The 26,409-nt window shown below is 38.7% G+C and overlaps 1 protein-coding gene across 4 annotated transcripts in view; it reads right to left on the bottom strand.

Moving 5' to 3' along the window:
• Positions 1–26,112, bottom strand: part of WFS1 (wolframin ER transmembrane glycoprotein) — a 31,930-nt gene extending 5,818 nt beyond the window's left edge. Inside the window, exons 1-7 of one of the 4 annotated variants that reach the window (XM_042812299.1) lie at positions 26,028–26,112; positions 25,544–25,656; positions 24,024–24,221; positions 8,178–8,260; positions 3,616–3,760; positions 2,714–2,884; positions 2,031–2,111 (exon numbers count right to left, since the gene is read on the bottom strand). In XM_042812299.1, the coding sequence (XP_042668233.1) occupies positions 2,031–2,111; positions 2,714–2,884; positions 3,616–3,760; positions 8,178–8,260; positions 24,024–24,216 (673 nt within the window). In that variant the 5' untranslated portion in view covers positions 24,217–24,221; positions 25,544–25,656; positions 26,028–26,112. The other 3 variants (XM_042812298.1, XM_042812300.1, XM_042812301.1) reach the window with 3 other exon arrangements.
• Positions 26,113–26,409: the final 297 nt, after the last annotated feature.

Genomic DNA, 26,409 nt, shown 5'->3' on the forward strand with positions numbered 1-26,409 from the left:
CTTGTCGTTTCATTCACAGACTGCAAGGCTACATGGCTTGCACAAAGAATTCAGTGAGGTTCCTCAGGTGTGCTTGGTGTGCTCCAGATCACTCCTAACTCCACACAGACACCTATGATTACTGCCTGATTTGGACAAAATATACAGCAGTAAAAATAGATTTTTGGTGAGGAATCAGTATGTAGACATGACTAGAATCTTATTTATGTTCCTTTAGGAACTTTTACATGACTCTGAGTTATCCTGAGTGGGAAAGAGTTATTAATTTAATTAATAAAATTAATTTTTGCCTATCAGGCATAACAATATACACACTCTCAGGCATGCAACAATTGTCCATTGACAACATCACCTTTAGTATTCCATTTATGCCTTCATTAAGAATACTCCAGATCAAGTATCAGCAAACATATTACTGGCTTAACACTTCCAAGAATTGACAACATATTAAAACTGAAGGAAAAAAATTCCTGCTGGCAAGATAAATGCAGAAACTCAGTGGATCAGAGAATTAAAAGCTGGATAGGAACAGCTGTCTTGTTCATCCACGAAAAGATAAGAGCTCTCTAGAGAAGAGGTAACAGCTTAACTCCTACTTTAAGTGTTTGATGAAAACTTTTCATTTTTAAATGTTATTAGTATTTTGTCATCCAGATGTCTCTTAAATTGATATTAAAAGTGTATGTTGTAGATTCTACTTCATTATTCATAGATTTTTTTCCTTCAATTTGGTTATGACAAATTCCCCTGCCTCCCCCATGCACCGTAGGAAAAGAAAAATATGCACATCAATTCCTGCCTACGCTTACAAGTAGGTTCATTTACTCTCCTGTTATTTTATCTGCCATTTAAGCCTTAAAAAAGAGAGAAAGAGAGAAAGAGAGAAAGAGAAAAAAGCAGTTCCTTTTCTGACAATCTGAATTCCTGAAGAATCAGAGCAAAATGACTTGCTTTGCACTCTGTCAGCACGTGCCTGTTCAGCTAGGGAATGCAAAGAACATGAGTGTCATCCAGCAAGTGCCCAGCAATGTAACTCCAGTGAACTCAGTTACAACTGCTTTACGATTCCACAACCAAACAATGAAACACAATCTTTGAAGGACTATTTCTAGATTTCCAGAAGTGGCAAATCAGTCATAGGAACAGCTGATCTACTCCCATGGAAATTTTGATAGGACCAGACATTTGGTCTTCAAAATACTATTTCTCCCTGTCTTTATTCCCTCCTTCATATACACAGGCATGTGTTCTTCCTCCACATAGCCAAAGCTGAAATACTCTGTTCTGAGTGTGAGCTTCACTGCCAGTTGCATAACTTGATTGTGAAGCCACCTGTGTAATGAATACAATCCTTGAAGGCCAAACTGAAGTGATGGAATGTACATTTAATCTTTCAAGGACCTGAGACATGCAAAACCCTGATCTGGCTTATAAATCCACAGATAACATTTTAGTTGCACAATTCCTAACTACAGTATATTAGTAAGTAACAAGTCGTGGGACATTTAGCAGTGCTTTCAAGAACTGATCCACATTTTATATATCACACAAACTGACCTGTCCCTACCTACTTGAGATATGGAAGGAATATCTTGGTACATATTTCTCAGATAAATTCTTGAACAAATACGAGAAAGCAAACATTAATTATAAGGGAATGGCAAACAGAAGCAAGGCAAATAGAGTGAGGGAACTGTCTGCACTAAGAGTCTGCATAATTAATTCCCTTATTATAAGTAGAGACTTTATTACAAGTTAGAAGGAAAAAAAATTACTGAAAGTGCAATTTATTTTCTTTTTACTGAATTGCCTCTTAAGCTGAAATGGGAAGAAAATGGCAACTTACATGCAAATTCCCTTTAATGTACTAATCACTGACAAATTTATGAGAATGGTAACATTCTATGGCTTCACATGCAGATCATTTATTTACCTTGCACATACAATAAACGGACATCATCAATTTATAGCAATTAAAACTTGCTATATATCCTTACTCAGGCAGATTAAAAGAAGCAGCAGGTACTCACATTCAGAGCTCACTAAACGCTCCAGCATTCTCCTCTGCTTCTGCACTGCCTTTGGGACTGGACCAGGTTGCTTCTCACCATCTGGTTCAATAACAGAAGTTAAAACTGCTAGTTAAAGTGATCAAACAAAAACTGGAATGTTGTTCAACCTCAATATCTGGAGAATGGTATTTCCTCAAACTCAGCACAAGACATACATATCAATAGGTATGGAGTAGCTATTTACCTCTCTGTATTCTTATTACTATGCTTAAAAAAAAAAGAAAAAAGAAAAAAAGAAAGGGAAGGGAAGAGAATTGACAGAGCACAAATGATTCTGTAACAGCAGATTTAACCAGATGTCTTACAGACTGAATTTGTGAACTGCAATATCTGGTAAGATTTAAGGATGACTGGGGTAAGGGGAAAAAAACTGAAACACAGTAAAACTCTAAGACACAGACAGCAGCTGCTTAACTGAACCACAGTCTGCAGCAGGAGTTAGCAGTCTTTAGGAAATAATTTCACTAGTGCAGAGAGAGTACTTACTAATATAGCCATTAATAGTTACTTTTTCTTAAGTAAACCACACACTTACTTTACTTTAACTCATGCTTGATTTTTTATTAAGCTGTCCAGGTTTCTAGCTGTATTCTGCCTGCAATTATGTGTCATCAATACCATAAATCAGTTCATAAACAAACCTTCATTATCAACTTGCCCAACATTTTCCAGTAGTTCAGAAACTGCTAATTGCTTCTTCTTTTTTGGGTTTAATTTCCAATACATGACTAAGGCAGCTTTTCTCACAGCTCTCTCCAAGTCAGTCTCAGATGATAGTTTTTTCACTTCTTGCTCATTCTCAGAAGTGATGCCTCAAGAAAAGAAAAATACATTAGATACTATTATCCCACACCCTTTCTGAAATGACAGATTTGCCCACAATTGATTTTTTCCTCAGTTTTTCTGAAACCTCTCAAGTTTCATTCACTACTTCACCCCTTACATTTTTCAAATGCCCTTCCATGCTCAAAATCTAGTTTCATTCATACTGTACATGCAGTATCCTTAGATCTTTTTCAACTTTTGAAGTACAACAGATCAGGCAAAAGGAGGTACAGACATGTATGACTAACACACAAAAAGCAGAAAGAATTTCACCAAAAAAAAAATATTTTTAAATATGAGTTCAGATAAGTGGCAGACAAGAGGAACCCATTTCAAGTGGTGGAAGCAGTATGAAAGAAATTATGAATCCTGAATTCGGAGAAGACAGGCAGAAAGAACAAGCAGAAGAAAGCCTGGAACTGGGCAAAAGGCTGAAACAGCAGATATGTAGGTGGTATACAGTTATATCTGACCTAAACTGTCACAGGAAAGAAGCTTCAATGGTGTTGAAGGAAAGAATGCACATGAATTCCATGAAGGAATTCAATCAAATCATTAATACAAATGTTTTATGCAGCACTTATTTGAACACATTTCCTGCAGCTACTCATATACTTTTGCCATGAACATTCTCATTGCGTTTTAATGTCTTTGCAGTGTTAAAATGGATAGACTATTATTAAAGTAGGATGTACAAAAAGTCTCAGAGAACCCATACCTCTTCTGTCTGCTAGGCATCTACGCAGCAGTTTAACAGCTTCTCTTCGACCTTGCTTAGCAGCAAGGATGAACCAATCAACCGCACTACAGTTGTTAAGTTCTTCATCCTCCTCTTCTGCTAATCTCAAGAAGTGTTTCCCCACCTAGAACAAGTGGAGAACAGAAATTCCTTCAATTACTGAAATACATGATAGTGTCTGTCTCTCTCTTCTCACCCCCTCAGACTCAGCTACAATAAAATCTCTTTGAACAAAAGGTCAAAACATTTGCTCCCAGCACTAAAGAACATAGTTGTAAGTTGATATTCTGCAGAGAAAGATCACTTTCCAGAACTGGAAGCAAGAAGGAATTGCAGTACACTTGATCAGGTCAAAGAATTAGTTGCCACTGGTCTCTGAGCACCTAGCAGGATCAGTTAAAGCTCATGGTGTTATTAAGTCATATTTAGAGTGGCCATTCCTTCAGTATCTAAAGGAAAGCTACAAGAAAGTATGGGATAGACTGTTAAGCAGGGTGTGTGGTGATAGGACAAGGGGAAGTTGTTTCACACTTACAGAGAGTAGATCCTGGGTGTAACGAAAAAGTCTTTCACAGTGAGGGTGAGGCACTGTAACAGGTGCCCAGAGATGTGGTGGAAGCCCCATCCCTGGAGACACTCAAGGCCAAGCTGACCGAGCTCTGGGCAACTTGATCTAGCTGTGGATGTCCCCATTCACTACAGGAGAGCTAGACTTGATGACCTTTAAAGGTCCTTTCCAACTCTTAAGGATTCTATGATTCTCTTTGATCCTTTACTTCCAATAAAAATAGTCAGATAAAATTCCAATGATGTAGGCTGGCAAAGAGTCTTGGCATGGAAGGAAGGTTCAGCAGTGAAATGCCTGGCTCACTGCAGTTTAGCCACTGAAGGTCAAAACAAACTCATGATTAATTAGCAAATGGAAGAAAACTAACACAGCTTAAGCACCCAGTAATTTAAGTGATATAACTTGTAAAATTCCTACCATTAAGGATTAATGTAATGTTAAATACAATTATGCTGTAGCATGAAACACTTCTGCTTATCAAACCCCAGGACTACAAAAGTTAAGTGGCAGAAAGTGGCCGAAAGTACTGGACACTTATTTACATGTACAGGGAACCTGGAAAATGCTTTTGTTTAGTTAACTGCTCCCCTTCTCTCTCATTCTCTCTTCTTTATTATTTACACTCAGAATGTAACTGAAATAATAATAGACTACAGCTCCACAAATCTACCATTATCTGTCGCAAAAAAAAAAAACAAAACCAAAAACCACACCAACCCTGCTTGACAGTTTCTCTGAAACTTTGCATTTGATATTACCAGTTAGTGTGACTAAAGAAATATCTTCAAAACGTGAATAAGAAACAGTTGTTGCAAGCAAACTGAACACTGATCTCATCAAAAAGATGTTTCTGTTAGACATGAAAGGTTAGGTCTCCAGCTTTGCAACTGGTTCAAGCACTTAATTGGGTGTTCAAACAACTTCTACTTAAGCAGTCACTGAACAGACCTTGGAGCAATTAAGCTCATAGGACATACAGCAAAGTGACTCAAAACTGTAAAGGAAATTAGAAAAATATTGGACTAAGAAATACGAGAGACAGAACTAAACACTTATTACGAATTCATACAAGAGTTCAACAAGCACTGCACAGATATAGTGGCAGACCAAGAAGGGAGCGTATGAGGTTATTTATTTATTTTTACCTTAATGCTTCAGCCTTGATAGTGCAATTGCCAGGTAATTCATCACCAACTGCAGGTCTACCTTCAGCTTTTTATGTCAAGAAGGAATTGTTTGAACAAGTTGCAAGGTAAATAACTTCTTTCAACAAGGACAGGAATTTCTTGAGCACATTTATACTTTTAGCCACTGAAATTTTGAGCAAAGCTTCAAGAGTAGTAGAAATTGATGCAGCTCTTTCAAGTTTATGAACATCTCTTGGTCACAGAAACTTGTATTGCAATGTAAACTAGAAGATTTTGGAGACAGTCGTATAATGCACAAGTGTATTGCATGAGGAAAAAGAAGCCACAGCACTGGCTTTATAATATGAATGTTTTGGGGTCTGGATTTTTTTTTTTGTCCTGTGGAGGTTTTTTTGTTTGTTTTTAAAGTTCAGCATCAAGATTTAATTATTTAACCCCCCCCCTCCAAAAACTGAAACAAAAATCCAAGAAACCAGAAAACATTTGTTTAATATTTTGGTTACAAAATGACAAGCCTTTCTGCGTATTTAGAAAGTTTTGTGAGCAAAAAGTCATCTCCAATCACCTCCAGGTAACAAGCACATTGCATTTTCACAAAATACTATTGAAAGGGGCTCTAAACAAGCCCATGCCTTTCTTTGCTACGGCAAAGCTTCCACGTGGAGCCACTATGAATGGCTGCACAGCTCTAGCCTGCAGTGGTCAAATGAGGAAGAACTGATGGGCAAGAGCATCAGCCTCAGATTGCTAATATGACAAAGCAAGGATTTTCTCTTTCCCATGAGCTAAAACTATGAAATGAAGTAACAGCTGGCAATGGCTTAACACCCTCTCTAAAGCCAACTGCCCAACTCTCACCTTTGGGCTTTACAACTGCAGCATTTATTACACTCAGGCCCCTTACAGATAACCTCTAGTCAAAGACACTGAGCTGCCTCTGCTCCATTACAGAATACAGCTGTGGGTGTTTCATTTTCATAACTGCTACGCAGTTATTTCTCAATAAAGAAACTAAAGCTACAGTAATGCAGGCTGACATCCACTCATGGCGTATTTATTTTCCACAGTCAGTGCAAGGTTATTTCTGAATAAGCTCACAGTAATAGCTAGGTGGTAGTGAACTGAGCATTTTCTTATATTTGATTTTGTAATTCTTGGGGAAAAAAAAACAATGACCTAAAATCAGCTTCTTATTCATAGTCTTACAACAGTCACAAATTAAAGTAGTTTTCCTGGATGGATTATAAAGTAGAGAAGGATGTATATATAAGTATTGTATCTCATTTATAAAGGTTAAAAAAGAAAGATAATTCCCCCTCTATAGGCCACAAGACATCCAATTCCCTAGAAAAGAGATAACAATTTGGGGCTCTTTTCCAAACAGTCATTTCCTCCTGAATGCATAGTAAAGCAAAACTGTATCTCGGATCGTTTTAAGAAAAGAATCCTGTTATTGTGCGGGAATAGAAAGTGTGCACAGTTACTGGGCTAAAGGAAAGGAGCAAAGGAGGAATGAATGCAAAGGATAAGGATGAAATATAATCACTATTTTTATATATATATATATATATATATACACACAGGCACACACATCATAGGGTTAGATTACCTATGGTATTTCTTACTCAGCCAGAAGTTATATCCTAAAATCATGCTCTACGGGTTTTGCTCTTTGGAAGAAGAGCCAAAATGTGGACTTTGTAGCAGCAATCCCCTCAAGGTTAAAGCCTCATCCTCTGCAAAGCCACTGGCAGTTTTGGAGGTGAGGAATTCCTTACTGTCTCAGGTTACAACTCCAAGGACAGCCTGCCCTCAAACCAGCTGAGATGAAGTGGGGACTGAGACTGACATCGACATATTTTTACCAGCTTCGAAAACATTTCTCTGTGTCATTGTTCCTGCCTCCTCCCTCTTGCCCCCTTTTTTTTTATTCGCAAGAAAAGTGGTAATGCCCAGGGAAAAACAAAACAACAAAACACCAGTAATCTCACGAAGGACCGTAAGTACTCCTTTCTGTCAAAGTTGAAGCTGGAAAAGAATGTTTCAGTCAATCGGTATCCATATTAAACAGGAATTAAAAACCTTCTAAAAATGTTGAACTATTCATACTAAACCAGTTAGACCAACATACCACCACAATGGAATGGGCAGAAAGAAAACTGATACAATTTTTCTAAAACCTAAGGAAAATTAAGCACAATGTGTAGAAAGGCAGAACTGTCACTATGAATTTAACTGGATCTGTCATTACATAACTAAGTATAGTTAGCTTAATTAGACCATCACAGACTTGTTTTTAAAAAAATGTGTTAATTCAACACAGAAACGGTGATAGAACAAAACCAATCTCTGATGTTCCTGCTGAAGCATCTCAATAGCAGTTTCTTGTGCAGAATCCAGCATGAGAGTCTTTGTACATAGTGGAGTATCGAACTAACCGTGTTGAATCACCTTTCAGCAAAAATTCATTTTGTTCCAATGACAAAAATAAATCCAAACAGCATTAATAGTCACTATATTCATACCTCCACAAGTAACTCTTTGCTACATGGTTTAAAAGGTAAAAATAAAGCGCTGTGGCTTCTCCATGCTCTGAGCCCTTCCCCCAGTTTTGACATTTTGCAAGAGCTGGCCTTGAAACCCAAGCAAGCAGCTTTCTCTAGGCAGAGAAGCCATCTGGCATCACTGTTCTTTGAACAACTTAAGATCCAAACACATACAGTTCAACTAAATGCCTTTGGGAGAGATAATAGTTCTCCTAAAAGCAGGCAGTGCTATTTTTGGAATTAAGAGTAAGTGGTACTGGACAAAGCATATAAAATTACCTCTGTTTGTGCTTTTGGTTCTCCAGCTTTGGCCCTCTCCAACAGTTCCTCAAAGAGCACTTCAGGTTCTTCCTTCATGGTCTCTACAAATTAATGTGATTTAAAAAACTGGTTTACTAGCAACTCTTGAAATTGTTTTCTAAATTGTTACTATATTTGGTTGAAGAATTAAAGGATCACATTGAAAAAATCCAACATGAGGGTGTTACAAGAACAGCAGCGGAAATTAACTCATTATAATATTTACACTGTATCTCAATGTTCTGCTTCAGCGTATGCACCATTACTTGTTATTTGGTACCTACCACAGGATGCTACACACAGTTTACAGTTTCTCATTCACTTCCCCAGGATTAATCTCTCAATAGAATTCTCATTACGGTGAAAATGGACACACACAGAACCTGCAGAACTGATCAACTTTTGTACTTATTGCTGAGAGCCCTCAAGTCCCTACCATGACTGCTTGTTTATTTGGTAGTGAAGCATTTTCAAGCATTCTGAATAATCAACCAGCCTGTAAAACTTAGCTAGTACGTTTGGAAGTTCAGCTCCTCAGCCCTTGGACTCCACAGAAACAATAAAAATGAGTAAAGGCTTATAGAATTCATCCTACTTCATCCAGTTCAACACTCATAGCTAACTGTTTCTCCTTTCCTATCTGACTATACACATACAGATGTAACCACAGTTTTCTCTTCCTCAACAGCACGAAATTGATCTACTGGTCAGACATAAAGAAAAATCTTCCCAGCTCTATCTGATACCCAGTGCTTGTAAATAACAACATGCTGTGTATCATTTTATGAAGGAAGAACACTTTTAATGGAAAAGCTAACAAAGCCTATAACAACTACTTGTTCTTGAGAACCTGCAATCTGAAATTTGTTTGAAATATTAAAGAGAAAAACAATACGGCTTAATCAACACAGAGTGTGTTAGAAAGAACAGACCACTGATTCACAACACGGTTATCAAGCAAGCTAGAACTACAGCTAGAAAGGCAGGTCTAAACTCAACAGCAAGCTCCAAAGCCTTACCCCATCATCCTGCAAGGTCATCAAACACACTGTGACGCTTGGCAGCTATGTATTTAGGGCAGACAGCATGACAAAGCATGGTCAGAAAGAACAGTCCCAGAGCGTAGGAAACTGTGCCTAAGAGACATTTTCTGGCACTTGCTCAAAGCTACAGATTTCAGTCTCTACCTAATATGGTCAGTGATAGTGCATGAAGCATGGTAAGCAACCCAGTTAGCTGAGGTGACATTAAGTATCAGTGATTTTTCAAGAAGTGAGAGGAAGAAGAATATAAACCGATTTCACATAATCTCCCAAAGAAAAGGACTACTTACACTCTTTAATATCTCTGGTACTGGGACTATTTCCAAACAAGAACAGGCTGCAAGCCAGCTCTTTCATTAAAATGGATATATTTTAACAAGAGCAAATCATGAAGTAAGTTTTCCCCTTCCCCATGCCACAGTTTTGTCTGCCAAGCTCCACTTGGAAAAATACTAATGCCAGATTATAATACGTTGTCTGGCTAAACAAGGCACATAGTGAAAAATAATTTTCAATTACTACTCCCTCTTTTCAGAAAGCTGTAAAAATATTATCGTAAGATAGGAAAACAACATCCCAGGAAAATTAACCACTTAATCTCCTTGCCTGATATATAGCCAACCACACTGAACTCCAAACAAGTCAGAAGCCTCCTCTCCAGATGGCACCACTCACATCAGCACTCATCCTTCAGGGGCTCTCTGCTAACAACAGAAGTTGCAGTGAAGAGTGTATTGTTTGAAAAAAACATAATATTCATTTATCTACCCCACTCAAATGAAAAGAATTGGGCAATGCAGCATTCTTCTGCTTCTTCCTCTGCTTTTACTCATTCATAAGCTTCTTTCAAATCTTCAAATATTTTTTGTTCAATATTTGGTACATGCTGAGAAGAAAACACCATCGAAGTTTCAGTGATACTCTGGATGAACCAGTAAAAGAGGCAGCAGTCAGAAGTTAAAGTGTTTAATAACTAAGTGCAATGTTCATAGAAAAATCACAGAAAGTTTGCTAAACTGATACGAACATCAATAATACAACTGGTTATCTGGCAGCTTATACACACACAATACTTTCCTTTCTTTCCTGTTCCATCTTGCAGGCACAGAGCAAGAAATGCCCTGGCTCTGGCTCCTTCCACCTCTTGATGAGCTAGAAGTTTGCTAGGGAGCTTTTGCTGAGACTCCAAGACAAAATGACATTTTACTATCTTTGAAAGAAGGGTCAGACAACTTGGGAAGAGTTCAAGGTAGGGTATGCAGAGGTATACAGGTATGTAGGGTATACACAGAGGAAAATGAACCAGGGGTGTTACTGACAGCCAGCAGTGTACCCAAGCAGCTAAGAAGGCCAATAGCATCTTGACTAATATCAAAAAGGGCAGTCACCAGGATCAGGAAGGTGATCTGCACTCAATCTGTACAGAGGGCACAAGTGGTACCCTCCATACTCAGCCCACGAGAAGCTGCATATCAAGCACTGCATTCAGTTTTGGACCCTTCACTATAAGGAAGGCAGTGATGCACTAGAATATGTCCAGAAAAGGGCAGCAAAGCTGGTGAGGGGGTCAGGAGCACAAATCTTAAAAGGAATGGCTGAGGGATTATTCCACCTGGAAATGAGGAAGCTCAGAAGAGGTCTTATTGCTCTCCCCAACTACCTGAAAGGAAAAGAGGAAATAGCCTTCAGTTGCACCAGGGAAGGTTCAGATTGGATACTGGGGGGGAGAAAAAAAAAAAAAAAAAAAAAAGATCTCAGAAAGAGTGATGAGGAATTAGAACAGGATGCCAAGGGAGGCACTGGAAGTTTTCAAGCAAAGGGTAGATGTAGCATCAAAGGACGTGGTTTAGGGGGCGCAGCAGTGATGGGTTCACAGTTGGACTAAACCATTTATTGAGGATAGAAAAGACCATTTTTACAATATAAATCAGCAAAGCACACTCATTTTGTTTCTTTGTTTATTCAACTCTGTGATATTACAATTACATTGCAAATCGACAGGTAAAGTTCTCAGGGAAGACTGCTTTAAAAGTGCAGACTTCCAGTGGAAAAAAAGTGCTCCCTGGGGCTGGCTTCAACTTCCTACTCAGTTACCACTTAGACAGCCTATGCACTGCTACAGAGGAGCTGTAAATAAAAATGCTCATTAACATTATACTTGTGGGTTGGTTCCATAGTTGTGGAGTAAGGGCAAAGAGCAGACAGTGATGTGTTCTGGAGATCAAATTCAGAATAGCTATGTATCCTAGAGTTCCTATAATGATAAATACTTTTCCTTTGCTTAGCTTGAGACAGGCCTAGAAGGTGATCAACAGGATAAAGCATGAACTCCTCAGGTCACACACCTGCTGTATCAATTTACTTTCCTAAAGCATTTAGGTCAGCTGTTGAAGGTAAACAGTACAGAATGCAGTCAAAGTGTATCTCAGAACTAAGAAGGACAGAGAGATACTTTCCTTCAACTAAGCTGAAAACTGGGAAGATAAATACTATGAAAGACATGTCCACCATAAAAAGCCTAAGTTCTCATCTATAACTTACTGCCCCTTGTTCTTTTCTTAAGCATGTTTTTAGTGAGAAAACCTAATATGTATTCCTCCTACACAGAAGTACCACAATCAAAGTGCTGTCAGTAGAAGCTTTTACTTTCTAGCTTTGGTAAAAAATGATGTCTTTTTAATGTCAAATCTTATTCTGTCTTGAATATAAGATTTTCTAGAAAAGAGGAACATTCATATTACAATACTTCATGCATCTTTTATGACAATTAAAATAGACTTCACTAACAGTTGTGTGTCAGTAGCATTTATATAACCCAATGAAATCTATCAGTTATTCAAGGTTCACAAGCTCTGCAGCCATTCAAATGAAAGCAGGCAAGCAAAAGCACCCAATTTTAAGTAGTATGCAGCATGCATGGAAGAATCAAACTAAGACAACACTGAAGTAGAAGGGTGGTTGGAACTTCACATTCACCTTGAGTTTCCTCCTACCAAGACTCTTTAGTGACCATCATCAGGCCACTGTAGGGTTCAGCTCCTGACACCCAGAACAAGTTACTTCTACCTCGTCAGAGGCAGGCCACTCAAAATTACCAATTTTTCATCAGAACAACGATGCTATAAACAAAACTTCAATGTTTATTATTATACATCATCATTATCTCTCATACCACGAAATTACACTGTATCCTTTTACCAGTGCTAGTGCTATTTGTTCACTATGAAATCATGTTTTACAATTTCAGAAAAATCCTGAATACACAAGTCTTAACTGTTTATATAGATTGATCGTAAGTAAACTGAAGAAAACTAAAGAGTACTTACGTGTATGAAGTGTCATACATTGCTTATTGATCATACAAAGCAAGACTCCAATTTTCAGTCCAGCTTTGTAGCCAAAGGCTGAAATGGAGATTGTTCATTTTAGCACAGGCAGGCATTTTTTCTCTGTTAGGTTTTGATCTGAAGGAGGAGATATTGCAATAAAGGGAAACACTCTGGTTTTGAAAATAATTCTATATGATATTCTGTTAGGATACAGTTATTGTCCCTCGTGTCTCAAATTCAGCAATCAAAATGACAAAAAGGCATTAAATCCAAAGAAAGCGATTAATCCAAGTGTCAATGACAGGGCTTGGTGCTTAGCAGACAGACTGCATACAGGATAATAAAAGTGTTTATTGATGAAGTTTCCTACCAACACAAATATATTACAGCTCCCAGCAGAATGGGCTTTGCTAGCAGGACTAGTGCTAAAAGTCCATTCTACTATCCACTGTTGACAGATACACACAGCTCTTTTCTCCCCATTTAGGTCACAACTTCATCACCTGAATTCTCCAGATAAAACCAGAGAGCAGAGACTAAACAAGAAATGTCCAACTCAAAAGCGAGTATTTTAAGGATCGCAATCTCATATGCTGAGCTTATGGTCTTTGTTCAGATTGTTACTGGGGGGCCAGAGATCTGCATTACTTCGCACAATAAACCAATCTGTAGGCAAACACAAGACAAGTACCTCCAAGACCTTTGAACAACAGAAACTTGATGAATACAAGATAAAAGGAAAACTGAAAGTAGTTTCTCAGACAGGAAGCAATAATAAAATAAAGTATTCATTTGAAATAAATAAATAGAAAAGAAATTACAGGTTTTTACAAGTGAATATTAAAGCTGCACGGAAACGCTTCTGAACAAAAGATTAAGGCATCAGGCAACACCCACACACAGGAGGAAACCTGTACGGCATACAAACTTTGTGATCACAACTACAAGCATTCATTTGGGCTCAGAAAAGAAAGTGACAGGGACATGGAAAAGGAGGAAAAATGGTGTGTTTGGGAGAATAAAACAGATTACAAAATATGAAATGGCCCCTGGACTGGCTTTCCCATTTTATAATTACAGCAAGTGCTCCTGAAGCAAGTGAAAATAGGACGAGTTAAGCATATGCACAGTGCATATGTTATGTTCAGTCCTAGCCAGTGTTAGCACACTTCCAAGCTCACATGAACCTTTTTAACCATTTCATGAGAACACTTGACAGCTGTTGCAGATGAAAACTGCTATCATGGCAGCCCAGCAAGGTGGCTCAAGAAACAGTAAATCAATTTCAGTTGATCCCCAAGGGTTTTAAAATAAAGGATTACAGTAAAACAAACAAACAAAACAAAAAAAAAAAAAACCCAGACTAACAACATCAGTGAATCCCAGAGACAAAGCTCACATCACAACATTGATATTACTTCATTTATTAAACACAGTTAAAACTCAGAGAAACCAGAGGAATGAACAATTTCTGATTCTAGAAAGGAACAGCTCACAGAACCTAGATGAGCTCATTCTACTACTACTCTGCAGCAATTTAGATTTAGTACCTGTCTAGCTGTGCCCAAAGCCAAAAATTTGCTAGAGTTGAATTTAAAAGGAAAACAGCATATTTGAAAAAATAAAAGACAGGAAAAAGGAGAGGACAAGTTTTTAGAAATAAGAAGGCATCATTGTAAAGCTGAGGCCACTCCTTAATAAAAAGAATTAGAAAAAACAATGAATTTAAAACACACCATGATAGACTAAAAGACATTTAGGGGAATAACTCAGTGCAGAATCTGTTACTGCTTTCTATACCTTTTTCAAGCGCATAGATTGCAGCCAGCCCACCACACAGACGGAAGACAACTCAAGGCCAACAAAATATTTTATTAAAGAGATGGTCACCGTTAAGAGAGATCTATTAAAAGATATGTTCCCCTGCCAATCCTAATGGAAGATAGTGCTAAGAGGCTTTTATGCAGAAAGCTCAAATTTACTTTAAAAAGTTACCATTTCTTTCAACTGTATTTTAAAGCATAATTTCTTATTTGTTTATCCAAGTGCTCTAATGTTAAAATCCATTGAACTAGATGCTGCAGCATGTAACTTTTCACTTAAAGCAGAGAGATGAAAAGCAGCAAGCAAGATATCAGAGAGACCCATGATAGCAGAGACCATTACGTCTGTTATCCATACCTGGCAAATATGTAAAAGGGAAAAAAAATAAGCCTGAAGGTTCCAAAGTAGGTACCACATAAAAGTCAGCAAATAAAAAGTCATGACATTAGACAGTCCTGAAGGAGTTAAAAGGTGGGAGAACAAATCTAGCTCCTATCTCTCTCTAAAGTTGGTGTGTAAGTCTTCTCACACAAGTTTTCTAAAGAAATTAGGAGGAAGGCTGTTAAGTACATAAACAATAGATTTAGAAACAAAAAACTAGAAGTGGGAACATGTAGCTCACAGGCTCCCAGTGAAACAATAGGACTCCTATTATTTAGTGCATATTTGATATTAAATAAGTCAAATACAGAGACATCAGTCTGCTGATAATTCTGTGTTGCCCAGGGAAAAAATATACCAAAAATAAGCAAAAAAAAAAAACAAACAAAAAAACACCCAAAACCCAAACATGATCTGCGACTCCAAATAAACTGCAGAAGGATTTTGTCAGATTAAGTGTGAAGAGTGCAGATGAAATGCAGTGAACGCGAAATAAGACAAAGCCATCCTATCGCTGTATACACTGATAAACTCTGAACTACCACCACAGCTTAACCTTGGAATTGTTAACAAACCATTTTATGAAGCAACTTCCCAGTATCAGTAAAACATTTATCAGGGCTTCTTAAGTTGGAGAATGAACTCAGAAGAACAATGACAAGTCATGGGAACAACTTGCAAAATGGAGAAGATAAACAGAGTGACTACTCCACATCTTAACAAATCCAACAAACAGAGGGCATCAATGACCACAAACAGTCAACAGGTTGAGAGTACTGAGTCAATGTCAAATATCTGCATGAATTTAAGAAACAACAAACCAATGGACAAACCAATACTCGTACTAAAATAACATCCAAACACCAAGATAAAGAGCTCACACTTTTGAGCCAGGAAATCTCCAGGATGAAAAGACAAAGATGATCATTCTGAGAAGGAAAAGGGGGCTCATGAATACCTCAAACACATCAATAACGTAAACAAAATCAGTAAGGGGGGCACTAGTACTGCACACAGACAAATTATGTCTACGTCCTTATGTCTAACAGGTATGCTGTAGGCAATACTGCAGAGGATTCAAATGAAAAAGGCAACAAGAATCTTAGATTGGAAAGCATCATTACTCAGATTCTCTGGTAGCAACAATACTGAGTACCAACAGCAACTTCTGTGATCCTTCACAGACTAACTGCAGTACGAGCTCATGTAGGAAAGGAAAAAAAGCTGGATGAGATCCAGAGGAAGAAAAAGAGCAACTTTGTACTTTAACAGCTTAGAGAGCTTAACCATTAAGCTCTCTACTTAAATAGGTTTGGTTTGCCTTTTTTACTTCCAAGAAGTCACAGGATGTCAAGCATTCCCCTCAGCTTCACATTATTAACTGACCAGTAATTTATGTGTGATGAAGGTGGTATGGAACACGCTTTCACGTGCGGGTCTTTCCAGCAGCTAAGACACCAGGGGGAGAGAGGAGGGAAAATGCCATTGTTGACATCAGATCTCCCATGCCTGAGCAAGTTCATCGAATATCATGAAGCACAGTGATGTCTGAACTGATCAGTACCACCCTATACTGAACTTCTCTGAAGCCTGAGGTAGGTATCATTTAACTGCTCTGAGATCCTTTAGCAAGAAAATCTTATTGTAAAGCAGTCTGAACTACAAAGCAAACTACCATACTTCTACTTTAATAGGTTTCTTGCATGAATATCCTGTGTTTACGTCTAAACTCTACACTACCTATCATTCTGTATTTGCAGACTGCTTTGAAGTGTTGGCACCTTTCAGCAATGACCAGCAGAGCAATATTCCTGAACCACTGTTCTAAGAAAGCTCATTTTCCTGCTCTTAAGCTTTTATCAGTCTCATTTCCTAGTCCTCCAGTATGCATTTATCTTTGGTATAGTTACAGTTAAAAAGCAAAGGCAGTGGAGGCCTTGCTACAGAGTTCAAGACTACGATAAGGCCGACTGCAAACAGCTGGTCCTTTTGGGCTACTGTGAAAAAAAAATAATGCATGACTGAAGCATCAGAAATAACAGACACCACAGTGAAGCAGTTAACTCCTGTTAGAACACTGAACAAATTTGCTCTGAGATTACATGTCCTGTGATATTTGATACACCAGCTTCCACATATCATTCTTCAGGATTTTCTGCAGTAGTCCGTTTGCTAGCATAAAGAAAATTTAACAGAGTTGAAAATTGAAGATGTTACAACAGTAGACAGAAAATAAGAAACAAGAACACATGTACACACAGTAAATAACGTGGGCATCATTTATTCAAGCAGTAAATGCTCACTAGGAAAAAGAAAGCTTAAGAGACCTCCAAAACAGTACAGAAGAATATATCTTGTGCAAAATCTCACTGGACTGTATTTCTTTCAGAGTTATCTCCTATTAATGCACTTCCAAAGGAAGTGGAAATCATTCCAATACCAATACACTGGCACTTTCTGTAGTGCTCTTTCTAGAAGCACAAAACTGATAAATTTATCCAGATGCAACAAATCATATTTTCAGGGAACAGTCCTCAGCTCTTTATTACAGATTTTATTTTCACTATGAAACAAGCTTTCTCAAAACTCAGACTTAAGAAAAAGGCATACACACATTAATGACAAAAATATTTTTATTGCTAGAAGATGCTCTGTAGACACAGCTCCAAAACGAAAAGAAAAAAAGTTAAAATTAATCAAGCACCTTTCGGGAATAAAAAATGTAAGCTGTTCATCTGCAGTTAGATTTGTCTATTATAGATGTGCTCTTAGAAAAAGTTGATCTGTACATTTTGTAACAAAACGTAATGTGCTAATAGCTTTTGTGTCATTGGATTGTACTGTTGAGCTTTCAGTGTTGAGAGGAGCCAGTTGGAATCTCTAGAGAAATCCTCCTACTCACTTTGCACAAGCTCCAGAAGTTGAGTGGCACTGCGCACAGTACCTGCACAGCACCACAGTTTTCCAGAAAAGACTGACGTTCCACCCAGGCACAGGCATTAAGCACCATCTCATAAACACCAGCTGTCTGTATAGAATGTAACACAGAGGACCTGACTGCAGAGGGGGAAATTCTGCAAAAAACAAAACACTGCTGTTTTAGTGGTTTTAATTCTTCAGACCATTACTTGCTCACCTGTAAGTGTTCAATCCTTTCATCCATTCAGAAACCTCCTGCACTTTTTTAAATGTGCCTTTGATTCCATAGTGGTACTATAAGACAGTCCTGCTTGTCTCAAGAACAACTAAACACATTTGTATTAGCATGCATTGTGAGGCATTCTATTTTTAAAGGCGATAACAGGGATGAGAGTGAGGGGAGTAACTTTTCTTTAAGAGAAGTCTAGGGCTCAGCTCTGCTTTCTCTGGGAGCAGCACTGCGTTTGTAGATATGATTATAGACTTAGTCACACCACAATTGCAAGTCATCAAATAGCATTAAATTGAAAAGGGAACAACTTCTGCACCCCCATAAAGTGAAGGTAAATTGTCAGGAGAGAAGTAACAAAAAGCATGTAGGTGGAAGACTAAGAGTGATGATATTGTAAATTTTAAAAGTGGAGGGAAAACTATTCTTAAAAGGCGTTTCTTTCTAGAGTAGCTATTATTGTACACTGATCACTTAAAGTAATTTAAAATGATTTTACAACTAATAAGACAGCTTTGCTGCTTTTTTCCTATGCAGTCTCAGATCTACCCCAACTTATCAATAAAAATTTAATCAAAGAGGTTCCAAAAGTGGAGTTAAAATTAAGCTTTTCGTCATTTCTCAGGTAAAAATTAAAACATTGCTAACCTTCTCCACAAAAACAAAAATAAGAAAAATCAACCTGCAGAAAAGCTATGTGAGAAAGACCCAAAAACATAAGCCTTGCATAGTCCACATAGTTGTGTGAATGTAAACCCAAGTTATCACAATACTGCATCTCAGGAATTCTGCTGTGAAAGTCCTTCAACACAGGCACTATCAGTTCATTAACTTATTGCCAAAATAGCAGCCCTTAAAAAAACACCTCTGATATTTGGCAAGTAAGCAGTGCCTATTCCTTGCTTACTAAGCACTGCTAATAGTTTACCAAGTTTGCAAAGGACTGGCTTTATTTCCAGTTTACTTCATCCAGCCTCACCTTCTAACTTCTGCACCTAGGTAGGCCTTTCTGCTGTTGCAAGAGGCCCCACTAACAGCACAAGTTTCAAATCTCTCCTACACTTTTTTTTTGCTGTTCTATTTGAAGATGAATGTACAGATACTAAGTATACCCAAATGTTTTCATCTCAAAACACTACAAAATACATACAGAGGTTAGTCAGCCTCCAGAAGCTCTTGCTGCAGATTAATTTCTTCTATAAGACACTCAGTTCAGATGAGGCATGAGCTTCTCAGCTCTTCCAATTTAATGCATTTTGTTTGCACAGCAGAACACACATACTGGATTCCTTTTGGAGAAAACTTAAAAGGGAAAAACTATTTCCAACTGCTAGATTTAATTCAGACAAGCTGAGTTTAGTATAAATAAAGCATACAAGATGAGTATAATACGAACTTTGGGTCCTCAGCACCAAATGATATACAGAAATACTCTAATTTCATGACACAATATGCTGATGTGAATGCAGCTCCTCCTCTTCTACTGCTCCTTTCTATCCCTTCTTATCATATACAGAAATAGACTTTAGGACTACATCCCAAATGTTACCTGAAAGTGGAGCCATTAACTTCTGTTTGTATAGAACCCTTTCTCTCCTACAGTAATGCCTGACAAAGGCAGTAGTCACAGGTAAAGCCTGAAAGAACATCAATAAACTGACAAATAAATTGTTAAGTAATTAATACTTCAGGGCATAAACCTCCACTTTAACAATCAAGTAATTTTCTGAGTTTTCTTCAAGCTTTGCACAAACATTTCACATTGCCTCACAATGTGCCTGTACAGCAAAACATCACTTCCATCTTCATTTTCTGATAAAATAGAGCTCTGAAGCAAAGGTTTCTTATAACATTAAGTAGAAGAAGCTCACAAGTGGAAAGTATTTGTAAATTAGCAAGGTTCCCTCCTATTTGTTAACCTTCATTTAGCAATGCATGGGAGACACACTGTTGCACACTGTTACAATGTATTGTAAACTGTTTTGAAGATTTTTTGGTACTGTTTATAAATTCTAAGTCACACAATTTATAAAAGAAACTTCAAGAGGTACAAAAAAACCTCATAACCTTCCACAGAGCAGAAATCCACATATCTACTGACATAAGGCACAAAGCTCTCAGTACAAATACTTTCCCCATATGTTCTCAATTTTAGAGGAAGAAATCAGCACATGTCCTTAATAACAAAAACAGGGACAACACAAGTTAGGGAAGAGATGCTTCTTCAAGCACTGCAACTCAGTTCCACAGTGCTCTCAACATTTCCCAAGCTCACCTTTGAAATCCTATCTGATTTCTTTTTTCAACTGTACTGGCTAACAAACATATATGAGTGATGTCAACAAAACACCCCCATCCCAAATTAAAATCCCTTTTGTCTGTGTAAAAGAAACAGTCACCATCACACTGCTCTCACGATTTCTCTGTTATCCTGTATGTCCCCTCTTACCTTCCCTTCTACTGTTGACCAGCAGGCAGTTCAATATCATTTTAAAGGAAGATATTCTGCATGCTTGAAAAGGAAACACCTCCAGATAACCTAGAGCACAACAAACACGTACCTGGGGGGGGGAGAGTCAGTCCAGCTCAAGTTATCACCACTGCTGACTTGAACTAATTAATGGAATGCAGATATTCCAGGCAAGTATCCTATCATTACATGTTATGAGAAGTTTCTCTCAATTATATGCTCTACGTACAAACATGGGAAATGATTCCTCTAGCAAGCATTGTGTTTTTAGGACTATTTGGAAAATTGTTCTTACGGAGTGCAAAACAAATGGACAGAAATTGAGGGGCCTGTGCACCTGGGAGGCATAACTGTGTCTTTGAGATCTGAGTCTTAGTTTCCTTCATTAAACTTCACTAGATTTCATTAGCAAGCAGCCACTGGTCTTTTTTTCTTTTTTTTTTTTTTTAAACCATATACCACATTCCTCCTGACACAGACTACTAAGGTAATGACAGAACTTCTTTAAGCAGCTGGCAACTCTTCTGTAATTTCCTTACATAAATACCGATGACTCAATGGTTTTGAAGTTTTGGAAGTTCTCATTAGCAGTGCATACGCTTTGCTCACTAATAAACTTCCTGTCCAGGAACATTCATGACAGGGCAGCAACATTGTTAAAACAAAAAACCAACAACAAATTGACACGCATGCCATTACTGACACACTCCACACAAAGAAAACTCAGTAACTTACATAGGTAGAAATTTTCTTTAGATAACAGGTTTGGATAGGAATTGGAAAACCCCTTTGAAACAAACACCCACCAATATCTACAAATCATCAGTAGAGTACAACCCTCCCCCCCCAAATGAAATTGAGGTTTGATTTAAACAATGCATTTGCAAGTACATTTGACTGCTACCTACTACTGTGAGATGAATTATATAAGGAATGGCTAAAACACTACCTAATGACATTAGCCTATGATGAACTAAAGACTGACAAGAGAACACCTTCAGATTTTTATCCAAATGAAGTACCTATGCTTAAGTGCTTTACTGAATTACAGCCAGGGCATTCATTCCTTTGCTGGATTATGCTGCAAGATACAGATAATGCTGCTAGAGTGCTAGATAGGTGTTTCCAGGAAACAAATTACTTTCTGTTCCAATCAGCACTATACATTTAAATGCACTAAACAAAAACAGGAAGAAAAAGCACATATCTGACATGCAGATATTCAGGTAAGAATATTTCAAGAGCAATGCAACGATTTAAGTTGGAAGACATCTTATGCAATCCCTCTGCTGAGGCAGGGCCATTTATAATAAGGCACCTAGGACCTCATCCAGGTGGCTTTTGAATATCTCCAAGGAGAAGACTCCACAAATGACCTCACCAGCACCCAGCAGAGGGAAGAGATCATCTCCTCCTTGACCTGCCAGCAACACTCCTCCTAATGCAGCCTAGGATCCCATCTGATCTGATGGGTATCAGAAATGCACAATCTAGAAGTACTGGAAGGTCTGGAGAAAGTTCCAAGGTTGCTTTTCTAGCTCAAGTCATTTATCTTGAGGCCCTAGAAATAAGGGTTTTAAGTCAAGAGCTCCTTAAGTCTCAAGGACTATAGCTGGCTGTGATCCTTCATCTCCCTCTGAGCTGAGATACCACTAGGGGCAGACTTCTAAGATCAGCACTGAAGAAGAGCAGCCCTTTATGGGACAGACCTTGTCGTCCACTGAGAGCCCACAAAAGGGCAGGCAAATAATTCACCAGGAGGCACAAGTTTAGAAGCCACCCCTTCAGTACTCTGCCCGCAAATTTCAAATGAACCTTGCCATTCTCAAACCTTTTTAAGTCACTGTATTTGACTGTAGTAAATTTCATTGAATCAACATGTCAAATTGGCCAGTGATTGAGTGCCAATTGAGTCACAGGGTTAGGTAGTACGATTCTTAGTATTGTAAAAGTATTAATAAACACTAAATCACTGCTAAAACTAGAGCTGTGTAAGAACCAATCTACAACAACTATTCAAAGGAGCTGATGTAATTTTCCAAGGGAGAAGTTGGCTCCCAGAGCACGTTTTACGTCCTTTCCTAAAACCAGAATACAACAGAACTAAATCCCATAACTAATAGACTGAGTTCTGCACACATCTTATGTCTATGAGCAACTGGAATGTTATTTATTGGTAAAGGCTCCAGTGATTCTGAGGAATACCTTTTTTTGGTTTGAATACTGCAAAAACTGCTGATTTTGGATCTGAGATAAGGTTTTTTTTTCCTATTTACGCTTCAATAAGTATATATATGAATGTGTGAACTTCTGTATTTGTATTTCTCTTTCTGAAGGTCCACTAAAATCCATTTTTAAGTTTTAATGACCAATGCTGCTGTGGGTGGAAGAGAAAATTCTCAGCTTCATCTTTTATGAGATTTTTCAGTTCCAGAACACGTTAGTATTATGCTAAATTTTACAAGTCCAAAATAACCATAGAAAAAACTGGACAGAGAAATACAATCTTATTGAACACATTTGCTATCTAAATCAACTAAAATCTTGGTTATTAGAAACTTTGGCATGATATAACAACAACAGCAACTCATTTTGCAGCCTTAAATACTTGAATATATTAAAAGGAGGATGTAAAGGGCAGTGACTGTTATGCCAGGCTATTCAAGGGAATATCACCAGAAATGAGCCACAACTGAAAAGGAGAAATACATCAATATTTGGAAGTCCTAGTTCTAAATTAAGAATCACATAATTTATGTCAAAAGTCTCTATTCTCTAACATCTGAGTTATTTTACAGGTGGGCTAGATGACAAAGATGGCAACGATACCCTGAAGCATGTTAAAAATTCAGGCATTCAAAAAAAATTCACTACTTCTATCTAGAATGTGCTCTTTGGTACCAAAGAACGCAGAAGGTTCCAGCAGTCAGTTCTGAATTGCATACAAGAAGTTGTACTAACACAGCCAATGGTATTGGCCTGAATTTTGTAATGAAAGTCTAATTTTAAAGAAAGTTAAAGAACAGTAACCCTGCTTGGAATACAAGATCTCTTGCAGAAGTATTAGATTACAAAATGAATTTAAAACCGAATTCATCAGCTGAACACAAGAGCCTTATGTTTTTCTTTCTACCTTCAGCAAGAGGTTAAGTATTCTGCCGTTCAAGATGTATCGCTATTCTTAAGACTTCTTATCTGACAGCTAGTACTAACTTCACTTCTGTCACTGATTTCATACATTGGTCCCTTAATTTATGTTACTCTAGTATCTATTCATCCATGTTACAATTTCATATTAAAGCTGCAGTCAGCATGTAGTCTAGCCAGTTAAAGAAATTAAATTTAAGCTTTTATATTCTGCTGAATTACATTTAATTCTTCCTGCCGATTTTTCAGAGAAACTTCTGCTGCTGCTCTATGTACATTAAGAAAACTAGATAGAAAAGCTCAAAAATACACAACAAACAAGCAGCAAAGAACAAAAACACTCTTCCAAAACAATAGGTTAAGAATTTAGAGGCTGCTTTTTATTACTTGGCAGCGTCTCTTCAGAGCAAGAGCTTAAAGTGTATACACATATTGATCTCTTAAGATCACTCAATTTTGTAGAAAAACTGCTTTCATACTCACCATTTTTTTCAGCTTTCTCCCTGCTATAGGAGTAGCCTGGAACTGAAGAAGAAGGAGTTGCAGCATCTTCTGAGGGTGGTCCAGATTTATGACTGCTCTCACTACGGTCCACAGCAGCAGCATTCAGCTGGGACCTTCCAAGATGCAGTTGTGGTTGAGAGGGACTTGATGGAAGATCAGAATTTGAGCTCATTTTCGCTGCAAAAGAAGAGGGGTTAATCGTCAAATAGCAGAATCACTACATAAAAACAAAGTGAAATTTAAAATCTGAATCTGCATATACAGTTACAAAAAGTCTCGAAAATGAAAAGAATATTGCTAGCAACTTCAGGGTGTACAAATACATCCTTGAATAATTCCAAGCATCAACAGTTACTGTTGATTACTGACTGAGCACATATAGTACTATACAAGAATAGCTACTGGCTTTATTCATTAACTAAATAAGAATTGATTTTTCAAGAATAGACAAACAGCTCACAATTAAATCCTGTAAATACTACATACAGACAACTATTTGAGTCTTAATTTTGCATATATAAGAAATAAAGATTCACTCCTGAATTTTTTATAGAACAATATCGTCCACTTTAAAACAATAGACAAAAATTGACTTAATCCCAAGGGCCTGGTGCACAGTCACCACTGAAATCAAACAGCAGGGAAGGAAGAAAAAAAAAAAAAAAAAAAAAAAAAGAGGAGGAAAAAAGGGTGAAAAAGCAAAGGAGAACTCTGAAACTGGAAACAAAAAGAGGAACACCACCAAAGATACTGTTTGTGGACACCTGGAAGCGAAGTATACAGAACGTCAAATAAGCTCTCACTTTATTTCCTACTTAGTCCATCAAGTAAACAGAAAACACTCAGGCAAGGAGTGAAGGCCCTATGATTCCCCACGAGAAAATGCCTTTTAACTCCCAGTGCAAATCCTCTCTGAAATGAGGCGACCTCTGTTCTGTAGAGAAGATTTCCTTAAATCAGTAAACTTGGTTACAAGTTCAGACAGGAAGTTGGAAGGCACACACTATGCTACCACAGCATGACAAGGAATAACTCTCTCTGCTTGAAAGCAAGCCCCTTCAAATCAAGTTTGCTTACCAACTATACCTTTAAAACAGCTGTCCAGTTCATTGACCTAAAGGTGCTTTTTCTCACAGAGGTGGAAGCAATGCAGCCAAACTCAGGGATACAATCCCTCACACAGCCAACAGCATCACTTCCACTTAAAGAGCACCAAATCACGACAGGATGCTGAAAGCACTGAAAGCATTAACACGGCAAAATATTCTCCGCAGTTTAGACAACCTGCTTGCCAAAATGAAGCTCACATAAAATAAAATACTTTACTGAAAGAAAGAAAACGCATTTCTGTATTGCATCCCTATATCAAGCTATAAATAAACCAACACAGTTCCACTCAACCACCCTTCAAACAAGCCCTAGGAAAGCACAGAGATTAAAATACTTTCCCAATAAACCAGCATGAGTATTTTTAACCACTGTACAATCACAAAACTTACTTTGCAACCCGTTTCCAGCTTGACCTTCCGGTGCACTGTCAGCCGCAACACAGGTCTGCCTGCAAAGGGTGTCCTACCACACAGACGGACACGGGGCAACGAAGGCCGCCGTCCTACACGTGAGGCGAACAGGGAGAGACTTACCTCAGGCGCAGGCACTTCACACTGCTGTCTCAACAGTGCCTCCTACAAAGGACCTCAAGTTTCTCTGCGCCCACGCTCTAATCCTTAACTTTGATTACAGCTCTTCCTCGCAAAGTTCGGGAGCAGTGCTGCAGGAGGAGCCGCTTCACATCCACTGCGGCCGGGCAGGGGCGCTGCCCGAGAGGCCGGAGGGTGCCCGGGCGGGGGCAGCGGCAGCAGCAGCACTCCACTACCACCCCGGAAGGCCGCGGGTACCGGGAGGGAGACAGCAGCTCGCGCCGTCCTGCCCACGGCCCTCACTCCGGCCGCTCACCGAGGCGAAGCCACCGGCGCTACCTACCAACTCAAAGTTTCTCCGCGGCCGCCGGGCGCCGAGTGCGGCTGTAGCGGCCGCCCGCCGCCCTTAGGGGTGGCCCGGCCCTCCCCCAGCCGCAGCTCCTTCCCGCGGCGCCTCGCGAGCGGCCAGCGCCGCTGCCACTCATCGTCCCGGGGGCGGCTCCGCCGCTGGGGGCCGTACCGACGGGAGGCGGGCGGGCCGGGCGGAGGGAGGTGGCTTTGGGGGGGTGGGTGTGGAGGAGTGCTTCCTGTGAGGGCGGTGAGGGTCAGCTGCGAAGCGGCGGTGTGGTGTTATGACAAAGGGCGGGGCTGTATTCCTCCATCGGAACAAAGGGGGCGAAGAGAGGAGGGGGCAAAATGGCCGTGATTGAGGAATTCATTATAAT

This window comes from Centrocercus urophasianus, unplaced genomic scaffold (assembly GCF_019232065.1).
Source record: "Centrocercus urophasianus isolate 14NV4802_14NV808 unplaced genomic scaffold, USGS_Curo_1.0 seq_13, whole genome shotgun sequence".
In the NCBI taxonomy this organism is placed as follows: Eukaryota; Metazoa; Chordata; class Aves; order Galliformes; family Phasianidae; genus Centrocercus; species Centrocercus urophasianus.